At 48.3% G+C, this 16,354-nt stretch overlaps 1 protein-coding gene across 1 annotated transcript in view; it reads right to left on the bottom strand.

Moving 5' to 3' along the window:
* The window catches only part of CIT (citron rho-interacting serine/threonine kinase), a 1,023,678-nt gene that overhangs the window by 575,335 nt on the left and 431,989 nt on the right, over positions 1 to 16,354 (bottom strand). The window contains 1 exon segment of the mRNA XM_030217566.1: positions 9,199 to 9,308. Coding sequence (XP_030073426.1) covers positions 9,199 to 9,308 — 110 coding nt within the window.

Genomic DNA, 16,354 nt, shown 5'->3' with positions numbered 1-16,354 from the left:
AAAGAAAAGAGCTTGTCCATTATCAATCAGCTTGAGTTTAGCCGGGTATAACAAACTGAATTTATATTTCAAGCTAAAGAGCTTTGTGCATAGAGGAGCAAAGTTCTTTCGCACCATTGAGACTTTAGATGAGTAGTCTTGAAAGCAGAGTACTCGTGAATCCTGATAGTCCAATTTTTGTCCCGCTGTCAAAGCTTGCAGAAATAAAACTTTGTGTGCATAGTTGAGGATTTTGAAAATGACCACTCTAGGCCAATCCATGCCTTCTCGTCACTGACCCAGTCGATGTGCTCTCTCCACCCGATAACTCAGCTTTTGTGTGAGTTTTAGGCAGCCATTTTTCTAGAAAAGTACACAGGTCCCACTTCGGCAATGCCTCCGGTAACCCCACTAGGCGTAGACTGTTTCGTCGACAGCGATTTTCCAAGTCCTCCAACTTTGCTTCAACCTCCACGAGTCGGGTCTTTAACTGTGGTTGTTCCTCCGAGACTTTTAAAATGTCCTCTTCTGCTTGCCCCACTCTCTGCTGCACCGCTTGTAGCTCTGTTATCAACGTTGCATGCCGTTTGTCTAATCCTTTCAGCTTATCTAATATTAATTGCAGCTTCTTTCCCATCAATTGTTCAACCACCATCTTTACCTCTTCTGTGATTTCCGCCGCCCACAGACAGCTAGGCATTGGCGACAGCGGTAGGGCCCTGTCCGCCATCTTGGTTTCACTGGCGCGGTTTTTCTCTTTCAGATCTTTCCGAAGTGATTTAGTCGCCATCCGCGGTCTCAAGTGCATCCTCCATTTTCTTTAGAGTGCTCAAAATGCCACTGAGTAAGTCTTTTGATTCGCTTCGGGGGGGTTGGCGGCTTTACTATTTGCAGATAATCTGAGGCGCTCCGGAGCAGCTCTATCCTGCGTATTCACTGCTCCATACCCCAACCGGAAGTCCCCATGTAACACTTTAAAAAGAACTATATAGTAAATACAATATTACAGAAAAGAAAAAACTCACCAAGGCAATGAACTTTTCTGTGAAAATTAAATAACTGGCTAATTTTAACTTCTAAAAAGAGTACATAATTAACAATGACTATTGCATAGATAGTGAAGGTAAAAAGTTGAAATGGGAGGAAAAAGAACCCCACCTATATTGCTTAAATAATAGGATTTAAGGTGAAATTAGATCTTACCTGCTAATTTTCTTTCCTCTAGACCCTCCAGACCGGTCAAGACGCATGGGTTATGTCCTCCTACCAGCAGAGGGAGACTGAGAAACACTGAGCTTTTGAATACTGTATATATAACCTGTGCAGTACATCCACTAGCCAGTATAACCCTGACAAAGCAGAGCAAACAAAAAACACCAACTAGAACTAACAACCCTGTACTTGGTCACTGCCAACTGGACACTTTCTTCATATCTTTCATTGTGCCCTTCGTATTGTGTGTGCTTCCACAGGTGGACTATCAAACACGGTCACACCTGACCAGACTTATACAAACAAAGTCTGAAACCATAGAAACCACACTCAACAGCTGCCAAGATAGAACAACAGACAACAGACCTCTTGGCCTACAGTACAGACAGGGCGGGCCTTGACCGGTCTGGAGGGTCTAGAGGAAAGAAAATTAGCAGGTAAGATCTAATTTCACCTTCCTCCACGACCCTCCAGACCGGTCAAGACGCATGGGACGTACCCAAGCAGTAATATCCTAAGGGCGGGATCCACGTAGGCCCGAGGTCAACACTGCAGCCCCAAAACCTGCCTCGTCCTTGGCATGCACATCAATCCTGTAATGTTTAACAAAGGAATGCAATGACGACCAAACCGCCGCTCGACAAATATCTAACGGAGGAATCATACTACTCTCCGCCCAGGAGGCCGCCATTCCCCTGGTAGAATGAGCCGAAAATTCCTTAGGGACCACGCGGCCCTTCAGCAAATACGCCGAAGCAATTGACTCCTTCAGCCATCTAGCTAGCGTAGCTTTGGAAGCTGCCGCACCCTTCCTTGCACCACCATGGAGAACGAACAAACGATCAGAAAGCCTATAGTGTCGAGTTCTGGAAATGTAACAGCGCAAGACTCTTCGCACATCTAACTTGGCCAGTCGCCGCTGCTCTGCATCCCCGGCCAAGTCACCCAAAACTGGCAAGGAAATCACTTGATTCACATGAAACTCTGAGACCACCTTGGGCACAAAGGACGGCACCGGGCGCAACGAAACCTTCTCCTTGGAAAAAGACAAAAAGGGCTCTCTACAAGACAAAGCCTGAAGTTCTGACACCCGCCGAGCTGAAGTAATAGCCACCAAGAACACCGTCTTTAGGGACAGATCCTTATCTGAAACAGCAACCAAGGGCTCAAACGGCGGCCTCACCAAAGCATCCAAAACGAGATTCAAATCCCACGGAGGCACCATCCGCCGCCGGGGCGGGCGCAGTAACTTAACACCCTTCAAAAATCGAACCACATCAGGACTAGAAGCTAACGACTTTCCCTGGAGCTTCCCACGGAAACACGACAAAGCCGCCACCTGCACCTTCAAAGAGGACAAGGCCAAACCCCTGTCCATACCATCCTGTAAAAACTCCAAGACATCTGTCACCGACGCCCGAAAGGGAAGAACCTGCCTACCTGCACACCAATGCTCAAAAACTCTCCAGACCCGGACATACGCCAGCGAAGTGGACTGCCTACGCGAACTCAACATCGTATCGATAACTCTGGACGAAAAACCTTTCTTCCTTAACCTGTGCCTCTCAAGAGCCAGGCCGTAAGCGAGAACCGATCCGGATCTGGCATAACTATCGGTCCCTGACACAACACCCTTGAATCTGACAACGGCAGCGGATCCGCTATCGCCAACCGCACCAGATCTCCGTACCACGGTCGACGCGGCCAATTCGGGGCTAACAAAATCACTTGTCCAGGGTGCCGAGCGATGCGCTGAATCACCCGACCGACCAACGGCCATGGGGGAAACACATACAGCAACTCCTGCGGCCACGGCATTAGAAGCGCATCTATGCCTTCCGCTCGAGGATCCCTCCGGCGACTGAAAAACCTCTGAACCTGAGTATTGCGGGCCGTTGCCATGAGATCCCCAGACCGACACAATGCGATTGAACACCGGCCGATGAAGCGACCACTCTCCAGGGTCTAGAGCATGCCTGCTTAGGTAATCTGCCTCCACGTTGTCTACTCCAGCCACATGTGCCGCGGAGAGCGCTAGAAGATGAACCTCCGCCCATTGACACAACAGCGCCGCCTCCTCCGCGACCGCCTGACTCTTTGTGCCCCCCTGACGGTTGACATAAGCCACGGCGGTGGCGTTGTCGCAAAACACCCGGACTGCTTTCCGCACCAGCACACTCTGAAACGCCTGAAGCGCTAGTCGAATGGCCCGGGTTTCCAAACGATTGATGGACCACTGAGCTTCTACCTGAGACCAGCGTCCTTGAGCTACCTGCCCGAGACAATGAGCTCCCCAGCCCTGAAGACTGGCGTCTGTGACGAGAACCACCCACTGCGGAGCCTCCAACGGCATTCCCTTTTCCAGATTGCCTGGATCTAGCCACCACTGGAGACTGAGGCGTGGGGTTACCGGCAGCTGAAGGCGTACATCCAACTCCTGCGACAGAGGCGCCCACCGACTGAGAAGAGCTGACTGCAACTGCCGCATATGCGCCCGGGCCCACGGAACTACCTCTATGGTGGCCGCCATCAACCCCAGGACTTGCAGGTACTCCCGGGCCGTCGGAGCCGCCTCCGACAGAAATAGCCGAATCTGACTCTGCAACTTGCGAATCCGGGGGCCCGGCAGAAAGACCCGACCGTTCCTGGTATCGAAAAGAACCCCCAGGTACTCCAACGACTGCGACGGCACCAGGTGACTCTTGCCGAAGTTCACTACCCAGCCCAGAGACTGAAGAAACTGCACCACTCGAGCAGTAGACTCCTCGCTCTCCGACTGGGACTTGGCCCGAATCAACCAATCGTCCAGATACGGGTGCACCAGAATACCCTGCTTCCGCAAGGCCGCCGCCACTACCACCATAATCTTGGAAAAGGTTCGAGGAGCCGTTGCTAATCCGAAAGGTAGAGCACAAAACTGAAAATGCTTCCCTAAAACCGCAAAGCGCAGAAATCGCTGATGAGCGGCCCGAATGGGGATGTGCAGATAAGCCTCCGTCAGATCCAAAGACGTGAGAAACTCCCCTTCCTGCACCGCGACAATGACCGACCTCAATGTCTCCATGCGGAAAGAGGGGACTCTGAGGGCTGCATTGACTGCCTTCAGATCTAAGATAGGCCGAAAGGCATCCTCCTTCTTTGGGACCACAAAATAGATTGAATAGCAGCCCAAGCGGCGCTGAGCGGCGGGAACCGGTACCACCGCCCCCAGACTGATCAGTCGCGCCAAAGTGTCTCGCACTGCTGCCCGCTTGAGCCTCGAATGACAAGGGGACTCCAGGAACCTTTCGGGAGGCGAGCCGTCGAACTCCAGAGCGTATCCGTCTCGCACCACTTCGAGAACCCACTGATCCGATGTGATTTGGGTCCAGTCCTGGTAAAACTGACTCAGCCGAGCCCCTACCCGAACCAGAGCCTGGACCCGCACACCTTCATTGCGAAGTACGCCCCGAAACCTGTCCTCCCGCGGAGAAATCACGCCCTCCGCGCCGATTCCCCCGAAAGGACTGTGTTCGCTGAAAGAACCGACCTCTAAAGGCCCCACTAGCCCTCCCGGGCCTATAACGGCGAGCCTCCTTAAACCAAGTACCCCTAGACGCCGCCTTAGGACGAAAATCCGGAAGACGAGGGGCCTTGGCATCGCTGAGACCTTTCACCAACTTATCCAAATCCTCACCAAAAAGCATGGACCCCTTAAACGGAAGCGAACAAAGCTTAGCCTTGGAGGCCGCGTCTGCGACCCAACCTCGCAACCACAGTGCCCTACGTGCCCCCACCAGCATAGCCATATTCTTGGCCGAGGCACGGAGCAAATCATAAAGCGCATCAGACAAAAAGGACGATCCCATTTCCAATTTGGCTAATTCCTGTACCCCGGAGGTCCCCACCTCCACCGAATCATCCAGCAGTTTCTCGGCCCAACGGAAACACGCCCTCGCAACCAGCCCCCCACAAACCGAGGCCTGCAGGGCCAGGGCCGACAAATCAAAACTCCGCTTGAGGAAGGCCTCAAGCCTCCTATCCTGGGGATCCCGGAGAGCAGTCCCCCCATCCACCGGTATAGCTGTGGCTTTTGTAACTGCTGTCACCACCGCATCCACTGTGGGAGCCTTAAAGGAATCTCTATCTTCCTGTGGGAGCGGGTACAGTCTAGACATCGCTTTAGACACTTTACAGGGAGAATCCGGCGAATGCCACTCTTGAAACACCATATCCCGGATGTCCTTATTCATGGGAAAGGACCTAGCCTGCCGCTGAATCCCCTTAACCAAGGGGTCCACCTGTCTAGCTTCCCCCAAAACCACCTCTGGCTGTTCGAACTTGAGGGTGGAAGAAACCTGCTCAATGAGCTCCGCAAGCTCTTCCCTGTGAAAAATCCTCACTACAGAGGGATCCTCCCCAGGGACCACCAACTCCGGATCCTGAGGACCCTCAAACCCCTCAGGATCCGCGATATCACTCAAAGCACCTTCAGATCCTACAGGGGAGAATCCCTCCTCGTCGTCCCACTCAAAACGAGGCCTCTTAGTCAGTGCCGCACTAGCCCCCTCCCCTAAAGGTGGGGGTCCCGCCTTCCAGGCTTGAAACAGGGTCCATACAAAATCCGGAGGAAAACCAACGCCTCCTGTACCCCCAGGCGCCACCTTCGGAGTCGATCCGGGAGCAGCAGGGCCAAAAACAGCTGATTCAGCGGGACGCGCGGAATCCAAAATGGCGGGCGTTCCCGCCAAAACTAAATTCGTTGAAACCGGCCCTGCCGGTGCCCCTGCTGCCCCCGACACCCCCGAACTAGCTGGGACCTCCGCTATCAACATCGGGGGTGCCGCCATCGGCGAGGCCTGCTTCGGTTCGCCGCACAGCCGGCACTGACCTCCCGGCGCCTCTATACCTCGGCGCGAGCACGCGCGACAGCGGAGAAGGGCGCAAACACTCTCTCTCACCGCTTCCCCACAACAATTATCCGCTCTGCTCTCTCTCGCTAGTAATAGGAACGAACCTGCCGTCCGTTCCTATGTACACAAAGCTGCAGACGGCTCTTAAAGAGATATTACCCAATTTCTTTTTGGCAGCTGAAAAGTGGGGGGCTCTCAAGGCTATAATCATAGAAAGCAGCCGAGGCACAAAGCTGCCAGCGTCTCCAAAGAGAGCAGCACAGGGGGAGGGACCTGAACACAGGTGTAACACCCCAGGGGGGAAAACTGGGCCCCACCAGACCCAGGGCCCCGAAGCACTTTTTTTTTTTTTTTTACCACGTACAGGGAATACTCCAAACCAATAAATATGGGAATAAGAGAAGAAACCCCTTAACTGTATAATCAAACTACCTCACCAGACTATTGAAGACTGCACAGGCTGTCCATCTACCTCTGCTGAGACTGAGAAAATACTGGCTAGTGGATGTACTGCACAGGTTATATATACAGTATTCAAAAGCTCAGTGTTTCTCAGTCTCCCTCTGCTGGTAGGAGGACATAACCCATGCGTCTTGACCGGTCTGGAGGGTCGTGGAGGAACATAACATTTAATCTTATATCACTGAGTGACGCTGAGAAAATAGCAGCATATATAATTTACTGCGTTTGATCCTGTTAAACTCTGAAGAAGCCTTATGGTGAAACTAGTTGGTGGGATGCTGACAAATGAGCACACATTCATAAGTTACTTTTTCAAAGTTACTTACTAGTAAAGCACTGCATAGAGCCTGAACGTTTCAGAATGGGAGGTTTTCATACCTGTGAGGTCACTACCCATTAAATCCTATTATTTAAGCAATAAGTGGGGTTCTTTTTCCTCCCATTTCAACATTTTTACCGTCACTCTCTATGCAATTGTCATTGTTAACTATATACTCTTCACAGAGGTTAAAATTTGACAGTTAAAATTTCATTTTTACACCTTAAAAAGAAAACAGGCCAGTTTAAAGAAAACCCTGGCCTCAACTGGCAGCCAATGGCTTAATATAAAATGAAGAAATGCTATCAGCTTTAGATATACCAAAAATTAAGTGAAGAGCTGTGTTTTTTGCAGTCTACAAGTTCTTAAGGCGACCCTTAGTGCAACCCAAGTATAGCAAATTACAATAGTCAAGCTGCAAAAGAAAAAAGCATTTGCATTAAACACTTAAATTGATCTACCTAAAAAAATGAAATGGTAGATGTGGGATATCTTTCAACATCAAGTGCATTGTAGTTATATCTAAATCAATTTTAAATTGTTGGTTACTGAGGATTTCAAAAGCAATCATTTTAATCCCAAATACATCAAAATAGTCTCCCTTTACTTCTCAACTGGGATGTAAGAAATCTTAGGAGAGTATTTGGATTCAAACTTGGGGCTATAGCCACACATTGTAACATAGTAGAAAGTCCAATATCGCCCAGGAAGGCTGTTGGGGTTGCATCTGCCACACGGTACAGGTTACTTTCCCTATAATTTTTGTAGAAGTTGAAAAATAATTATATAGCTTAAGTTTTCTATGCTTTTTAGGGATCCACTGCCTACATAATCCCACTCCTTGTTGAACTGCACACACAATGTTTGCTTCTACTAAGCCTTTTGGGAGAGTATTCCAGTCATCTACTACTCCTTCCATGAAAAAATATTTCCTGATGTTGCTTTGGATTCTACCTCCCTGAAGCTTCATATCATGTGCTCTTTTCTAAAGCTTCTTGTTTGGAAAAGGCTTATTCAATAATTCCTTTTAAGTATTTAAAGCTCTGTATCAGATCCCCCTTCTGTCCCTTCTCTCCTCAAAAGTATACATTATGTAGGATACCCCAGTCACTTCTCATATTCCTTCTCACAGAGACTTCATACCATTTTGCTCACTTTCCTCTGTACAGACTCAAGTCGGTATTCTCCTTAGTGAGATGCAGCCTTCAAAAGTGAACACAGAACTCCAAGTAATGCCTCACCAACATCTTATATAGGGGCAATATGACCCTCTCCTTTCTGCTCATTATTTCCCTCATTATGCAGCCTAGCAGACTTCTGTTTTTTAGCCACTGCCTCGTCACATTATTTTACTGCTTTGAAATCCTCAGACACTATCATTCCAAAGTCTCTCTCCTGGTCCATGCTCATTAGCCTCTCCCTTCTTATCACATACAATTCCCTCATTTGGAAAGGTTGCATCAGTCGCCTATTGTGGGGCGAGCCCAATTTAAGATGGGCTATTTGATTTTCAAATCCCTATTTGGGTTTGATACGAAATATTTATGTAAATGTTGTGCCCTTATGTTCCAGCAAACTCTTTCAGATCTCAGGAGAAAGCCTTCTTGATTGTCCCCTCAGTAAAACTGATTAAGAGCATAGCGATATGGAATAGACTAAAGCTTTTTTGTGTCAAGCACAACTATTTTGGAATCAGCTTCTAAAAGTAAAGTACAAAAATTCAGTAGATTAGAGATGAGCTTAAACTCCTTAAGACATGATGATATCAGTTCTGGTTTAATGAACAAATAATTTGCTCATCTTTGTAGGGAATTGGAATTATGCTTTGTCTGCTGGGAACTATGGGTTTAAAAATATACTGTGATGATGATCCCAGTTCTGGATACTGCTATGTAGAGTACAAGGCTGTGTTCCAGGGGCTATTTGGAGGCCGGACATATAGCCTTGATTTCCAGGAAAAGAAAAATCAATCATCAGATAACAGCAACACTTAGAGGCATGACGCAGGACTCCTGAATATAGAGTGGGTCTGCTGGTCAAGCAACCGCATTACAATGTCTAAGTTAAGTGAGTTGGAAGGAAAATAGGGGGGATAAAACAGGGTATATACAAAAGGCAGTTTATGATGTTGTAGACCAATTAAACTGGAAGCTACTAAAAATAAATGCTAAATTTTAATAAATAACAGTTCACATGTGTGTGAAATTTCTTCAGAAAACAAACTGCTGCGTACCTCCAAACCATTTGAAACTGAACCTTGATAATTCATAGTGAATTTCCTTGTGAACAGGAAAAGACAAAACCAACAGGATTAGGATTAAGTTGGACACTTACATGTTTCTCTGGGTAAAAAGACTGCTGTTAGCAGCCAGCTTATTTGCTTCAGACAATTCTGCTATTCTTTGTTCCAAGGATTTGATCTTTGATTCCATTGCATTTATCATCTGAAACAAAGTAAACACTGTGTTGCTGAGATTATGATGATAAACACAGTTTCTGGCCTCAGTGTTAAAACAGCCCTTCAGCCTAGATCAGGGAATGTCAACACAGTCCTGAGAACACACCCAGTCAGTCAGGTTTTCAGGATGTTCTCAATGAATCCATGCACTACCTAAATTGTATGCAAATCTATCTCATGCATATTCATTGTATCCTGAAAGCCTGACTATATAGCTGTATCTGAAAAACTGGGTTCAGAACTACTGGCCCAGTTGATGCTTCCTACTTGATGCACAGCACTATACAAAGAAGATACTTACCTGCAGCAGGTATTCTCCGAGGATAGCAGACTTTATATTCTCACAAGTGGGTGACGCCGACCTGCGTCACCCGGTCCAGGACATATGAATAGCATAAGCAGAGCTTTGTGGAGCGCGAGACATGATCCACCGCTCATGCAGAAGTGCCTTCCCGCCTGCCGCAAGAACGTGGTCTCCTCAGTTTTACACTACAACAAAAAAGTAAAAATAAGAAAGGAGATAACTCCAAGGGGAGGTGGGAGGGATTGTGACAATATAAGGTCTGCTGTCCTCGGAGAATGTTTGCTACAGGTTAAGTATCTTTGCTTTCTCCGAGGACAAGCAGGCTTATAGATTCTCACATGTGGGGAATCCCTAGCATCCAGGCTCACAAAAAACAACAAATATTGGTCAATTGGGCCACGCAAAGGCGAGGACATAACTCAGATTAACCTGAAACTATATACAAACTGGAATAGAATCCCCACCCTTCTTCCCCTAGTGGTACGGGCTCGACCGCATGGGTTGAGAGTTCTTCTGCAAGTACCTGCCTATGATGAGAGCTGAACGAATGAGTTCTCGGTGGACAGTTTGGAGGTTTTAGATATTAATTGAGTGAGTATCTGAGATGGACTATTTGAAAAACCTATTGGTCGGAGGTTATAAGGGGTCACACCTTTCTTGGAAAAGTTTCAGCCTCCCCCCAACCAGCAAGTCGTCTGGGACGGACACTTTTATTGCGGCTACGCTCTGCGGGAGACAGTTAAAAGCTCATCCCTTGCTTTGTCTGGGGAGCAGCAGGGGCCTTAGACGCACCTGTTGACGTGAACGAGTATGTTGGGGTTGAGCCTGAGAAGGTCGGCAAGCCGAGGGGTCATACCTGTCCCGTCTGTGGCCGTGACAACCCTCAGACTTACCCTGTTTCTGGGAGTCAGTGTCTGTGCTGGCTTCTGCTTGTCTCTGTGTCTGTGTCTGTCTTAGGTTCTCTCTGGCTCTGTGTGCTGATTGCCTTACTGAACCTCACCTGTGTGGGCTTTGCCTCTTCCAAGATGGCTGCCGCCTCCTCCTCTTTGCCAGTATCCAAGATGGCTCCCGCTGTTCCTTCCTATGGGCTGACTGCTCTGAGTGTCAAGCCTCTGTTTGGTCACAAGGTGATTGCTGCAGCTGTGGCTCTGGTGTTGATGGGCTTTATTAGTCACTTGGAGACTACAGTCCTGGCCTTTGCATCTCATCTAAAGGTCCTGGTGTATAGAGTGCTCTGTACACAGTTTCAGTGTTTGCTCTGTGTGAGTTTCTATGTTTGTTTAGACTAGCTAGCTTAGGCACCGTCTGGCTTGTAGCCTGTGCTTAGCTCTGCTAGTTCTCTGTGTTTGTTTCCAGTGCATGACTAGCTAGCTTAGGCACCGTTTGGCTTGTAGCCTGTGTATAGCTTTGCTAGTGCTCTGTGTTTGTTTCCAGTGCATGACTAGCTAGCTTAGGCACCATCTGGCTTGTAGCCTGTGTATAGCTTTGCTAGTGCTCTGTGTTTGTTTCCAGTGCATGACTAGCTAGCTTAGGCACCGTCTGGCTTGTAGCCTGTGCATAGCTCTGCTAGTTCTCTGTGTTTGTTCCTAGTGTTAGACTAGCCACCCTTGCTAGCCACTATCCCAAGACTGTGTTTGTTCCTAATGTTAGACTAGCCGCCCTTGCTAGCCACTATCCCAAGACGGTGTTTGCTCCTAATGTTAGACTAGCCGCCCTTGCTAGCCACTATCCCAAGACTGTGTTTGTTCCTAATGTTAGACTAGCCGCCCTTGCTAGCCACTATCCCAAGACGGTGTTTGCTCCTAATGTTAGACTAGCCGCCCTTGCTAGCCACTATCCCAAGACTGTGTTTGTTCCTAATGCTAGACTAGCCGCCCTTGCTAGCCACTATCCCAAGACTGTGTTTGATTCCTAATGTTAGACTAGCCGCCCTTGCTAGTCACTATCCCGAGACTGTGATTGTTCCTAGTGTAGACTAGCCAGCTTAGGCACCGTCTGGCTTGTAGCCTGTGCATAGCTCTGCTAGTTCTCTGGGTTGGTTCCTGGTGTAGACTAGCCAGCTTAGGCACCGTCTGGCTTGTAGCCTGTGCATAGCTCTGCTAGTTCTCTGGGTTGGTTCCTGGTGTAGACTAGCCAGCTTAGGCACCGTCTGGCTTGTAGCCTGTGCATAGCTTTGCTAGTGTTGGGTGTTTGTTTCCAGTGCATGACTTGTTAGCTTGGGCACAGCTTAGTTGTTAGCTGGTGTATAGCTTTTCCAAGTCTCCTGAGTTTGCTCTGTGTATGTGCCTGTGTGTGACTGGTTGCCTGGGGATAGCGTTCCTATTAGCCTGGGTACAGTTTACTAGTCATTGTGTTGAATCCTGCCGACTGCCAGAACCCGGATCGTCCCTGCTTGTCTGCTTTGCCTTCGCCTAGGTGCCAGGGGGCACTCCTGGATCTTCATTCCTGCTGTTCCTGTAAGTCCTACCGGCTGCCAGAACCTGAGGGCTCAACCCTCGGGGAAAGGCAGTCAAGTGTAGGTGAAGCCTAGGTCCAGGGTGTTCCAGTTCCGCGGGTTCCGCTCCAGTGTGTTCCAGTCCAGCGGGTTTCACTCCTGTATGTTCCAGTCCAGTGGGGCCACTCCAGTGTGTCCAGTGGGCCCCACTCCAGTGCGCACCCGTCCGGTGCGTTCCAGTTCCGAGTATCCCTGTGTAGAACTCCAGTCCGGGGTTCCTGTCCAGGGTTGTCCCATCTCCACCTGGAAGGTGATCTTGCCTGCCACTGCCGCTCCACGGTAGTGGCCTATGGACTCACAAACCCCGCGCTCCCGGGGAAGAAGCCTGAAGGTATACCAAGGTCCTCGAGAGCGCGGCAAGCGCGAGAGACGCGACAATACCTATGTCTCTGATAGTAATATGGACTCTTTCTCGGCTTGCCGAAAGTCCTCCTAGCCAAGAAGGTAAATGAATAAAGCACTCAACGGGAGAGAGAAGAGATAGTATAAGTATGTTTTTGATTTGGTCTCCAAAAAGGTTATTCTCCTCCCTCCCCCCACCCCCACCTCAGCATGGGGCATCTGCCAACCTCTGCTGAACAGAATGGTCCAAGTCAGAAACATACAGCCATGAGAGTCTGTGCATTGCTATAATCTGCGCAGAGATCCTGAATCCACATCAAAAGTGTCGTAAATGTCCCTGGCCAAGAACTTTTGACATGCCTTCTGCTGCTTGACCAACTTGCAAAGTGACTCGGCCTGCTCTGGAGGAAGTGTCTTAGCCAGGTCCATCAACTTGCGCACCGAGTTTCGCAAGTAGACACTCATGAAGAGCTGGTAAGATTGTATTCGGGAGATGAGCATTGAAGCCTGGAACATCTCTCTCCCAAAAGAATCCAGGGTTCTAGCTTCTCTACCTGGGGGTGCTGAGGCATAGTCCCTGGAACGCCTGGCTCTTTTGAGAGTGGATTCCACCACCATGGAATTGTGAAGCAACTAAGGCTTATCAAAAACCAGGTATACTGTGGATCCAATACTGGGTGTCGATCTTCTTGGGCATGGACCTAGGACCGACAGAGGGACTCCCAATTCCTAATGAGGACTTCCTGGAGTACCTCATGGAGAGGGACAGTTACAGCCTCCATAGGAGGAGACGTGTAGTCTAGGACTTTGAGCATCTTGGCCCTGGGCTCTCCCTCCACCTCCATAGGAAATGGAATGGCATCAACCATTTCTTCAACAAAAGAAGGGAATGAAAGGCTCTCCAGAGACTTTCTCCTTTCAGGAGGAGAGGAGGGATCAGAGGGAATTCAACAGGACTCATCTGAGGAAAAGTATCTTGGATCCTCCTCTGAATCCCATGAGCGTCCATCTTCAGTGTCAGACAATACCTCTTGATGGGAGTGTTGAGACCGAACCTGCCTCGACATGGTGCAACCATGTCCTCGAGAACTGCACAGAGAAGTCAGCTCCTGCCTCAACTCCGACGAAGCTTCCTCCACTAACATCAAGGGAGTGCTGGCTTGAGTGGCAATTGAAACCGGGACAGTATGCGGTGTTGGAGGGAGTGCAACAGGAGGCAGTGTAATTGCAAGCACCTCCAATGCCATGCACACCATTGCAGAAGGCCATCCAGCAGCTCAAGGAGCAAGGTCTGGATGCACTTATTGAGGGCTGACATAGGAAAAGACTGGGGTGCCTGGTCAGGTGCAAGTTGCAGAGCTGCCGGGGTCTATGTGGGAGCTGGGTCTTGACAGCTGGGAGACCGACGCATCAGCACCTCCTGTATGGAGGGGGAGTGGTCCTCCCAGAACTGACACTTCTCGGGTGCAGAAACCTTAGACACCCTGGAGCTCCCAGCACCATGTGTCGAGGGCAATTAATGGCAATGCTTCTTGACCTTCGCCTGAAGTTTGTTATTGAGGTTTCTCAATGCCGACAAGGACAACGCCAAATCCACATGTCGTCTCAGGGTCAGGTCCGACAATGAAGGGTCCCAGGGACCCTGCACAGCAGGAGGCCTCAAGGCAGCTGGAGACCAACTCGATGCTTCACTGCTCCCAGTGTTTAGCAGTAGCCATGCTTACCATGCTCCTGATGCCGGTGCAATGCTCAAAGTTGATGCTGTTGCCGAGGAACCGAACTTGGCTCCAAAAATCCTCTATTGTTGAGCCTCTCTGGAATCCTGGGTCCTCTTCTTCATACGAAGGCAGAGAGCACAGTTAGTAGGGCTATGGTCAGGCCCGAGGCACTGAAGAGACCAAGAATGGGCGTCTTTCCCAGAGATCATCCGACTGCACCGGGTACAACACTTAAAGCCACTGGAAACCTTCATGGACACAGAAGGAAAAACTTCCTTGGCTAAATTAAATGAAGTGATGGTGCCTGAAAAGGGGCAAGGCACAGCATAAATGAAGTGAAAAACCCCAGCTGAAGTCAAGGCCTAAAAGCAGCTGAATGACGTCAAAAAAGAAAGAAAACTTAAAACTGGGCAAAATAAACTAGAAACTAAAGGAAAATATTTAAAAAGGGGGGTTCCACAAATGGGAACACAAAGGAAGAAAAGGGACAAAAAAGCTCTTTTTCTCACAGCAGATGGGAAGAAACTCGCACATGCACTGTGGAGTATGCCTTGTGCTCTGCAAAGCTCTACTTATGCTATTCGTAAGTCCTGGACTGGACGACATAGGTTGGCGTCACACACTTGTGAGAATCTATAAGCCTGCTTGTCCTCGGAGAATAAAACTAACAGAATAAGGACCAGCAGGAGATAAGGTGCTAAAACAAAAATGTAATGAGGTACACTGCCCCAAATAATGCACAGATGGGATATATTAGTGCACATATGGGATAAATCAGTCAATTTGTTTCACTATACACATAGGAAAGGGGATGGGATTTGATATACCGCCTTTCTATACTTATGATCAAAGCAGTTTACATAGTATATACAAGTAGGTGGGGGGAAGAGGGGTTGGTGGTTGGGAGGCTAGGATAGGGGAGGGCAGACTTATACGGTCTGTACCAGAGCCGGTGATGAGAGACGGGACTGGTGGTTGGGAGGCGGGAAATACTGCTGGGCAGACTTATACGGTCTGTGCCCTGAAAAAGACAGGTACAAATTCAAGATATGAGTTTATCTTGGGCAGACTAGATTGACCATGCAGGTCTTTTTCTGCCGTCATCTACTATGTTATTATGTAAGTACTTATTTTGTAACTGGAGCAAAGGAGGGTTAAATGACTTGCCCAGAGTCATAAGTTGCTGCAGTGGGAATCAAATCCAGCCTCCTTGTTTCAGACCACTAAACTAACCATTAGGTTATTCCCACTCCACACAATATAGAATCAGTGTATATTATTTGAATTGCAAATAGATGACTAAAGGTTAATAATAAATGTAATTAGGGCCAGGTAGGTGGTTTAATGGTGGTGTTGTGCATTCTCATGCAGTAGGTTCTCAGTGCAACCCCCAAGTTAGATCTTTTCTTCCTTGAGGTAGCTGTAGCTAGGGATGTTGTTCAGGGAGTCAGGGTTATTACTCAAGGGTGACACCTGATTTAGGGCCCAAGTTGCAAGTTCCAGAGGGAGTCCTGAAGCATGGTCCCCTGTAGAAGACTGCCAAAACATACACCAGATCAGGTATACTTGAGCTGGGTTTATAAAACAGAGGTAAAATCCCCAGGTAGTTGTAAAATGAAGGCTAATGGTACCAGATCCCAGGCCTAGAAGTTCAAAGCAGGAAGAAATTATTGATTAAAAAAAAAAGGGGGGGGGGGGAATTAAGAAAGAAAAATGAAACAAATATAACCCAGCAATTTATAGATTCAAATTATATTGTCTAAATAAATACAGCAAAAGCACTTTTACAGCCAATTACTTTTCAAATAAAACAACACACAGATCAGGAATGTTTCCAAATAGCAGATGCCAGAAGTCTGGAAAAGCTTTCTCCAGCATTTACCAGGTCAAAATTTAAACACCACAGAGAGCATTTTTTTTAAATAGCGGCCATGGAGTTTAAAGACAATCCAGATGTTTAGCACTACTATCCAAGATTGTGAGTGGCAAGTGCCACCACTGATAAACAGACTATCTATACAGCTATTCGCATAAAGGACAGGTTTTTTTTTCTTGACCTAACTTTATCCGGAGAGTTATTCAGTTGGCAATCTGAATATCACTGCTCTCTGGATAAGCTGCCAGTCTGCCCTTGCACCATACTGGCACTTTCTGGATAGTGCTGAGGCTCCTTA

This window comes from Microcaecilia unicolor, chromosome 11 (assembly GCF_901765095.1).
Source record: "Microcaecilia unicolor chromosome 11, aMicUni1.1, whole genome shotgun sequence".
Classification (NCBI taxonomy): Eukaryota; Metazoa; Chordata; class Amphibia; order Gymnophiona; family Siphonopidae; genus Microcaecilia; species Microcaecilia unicolor.
The sequence above is the reverse complement of the archived record's forward strand: the minus strand, read 5'-3'. Positions and strand labels throughout refer to the sequence as shown.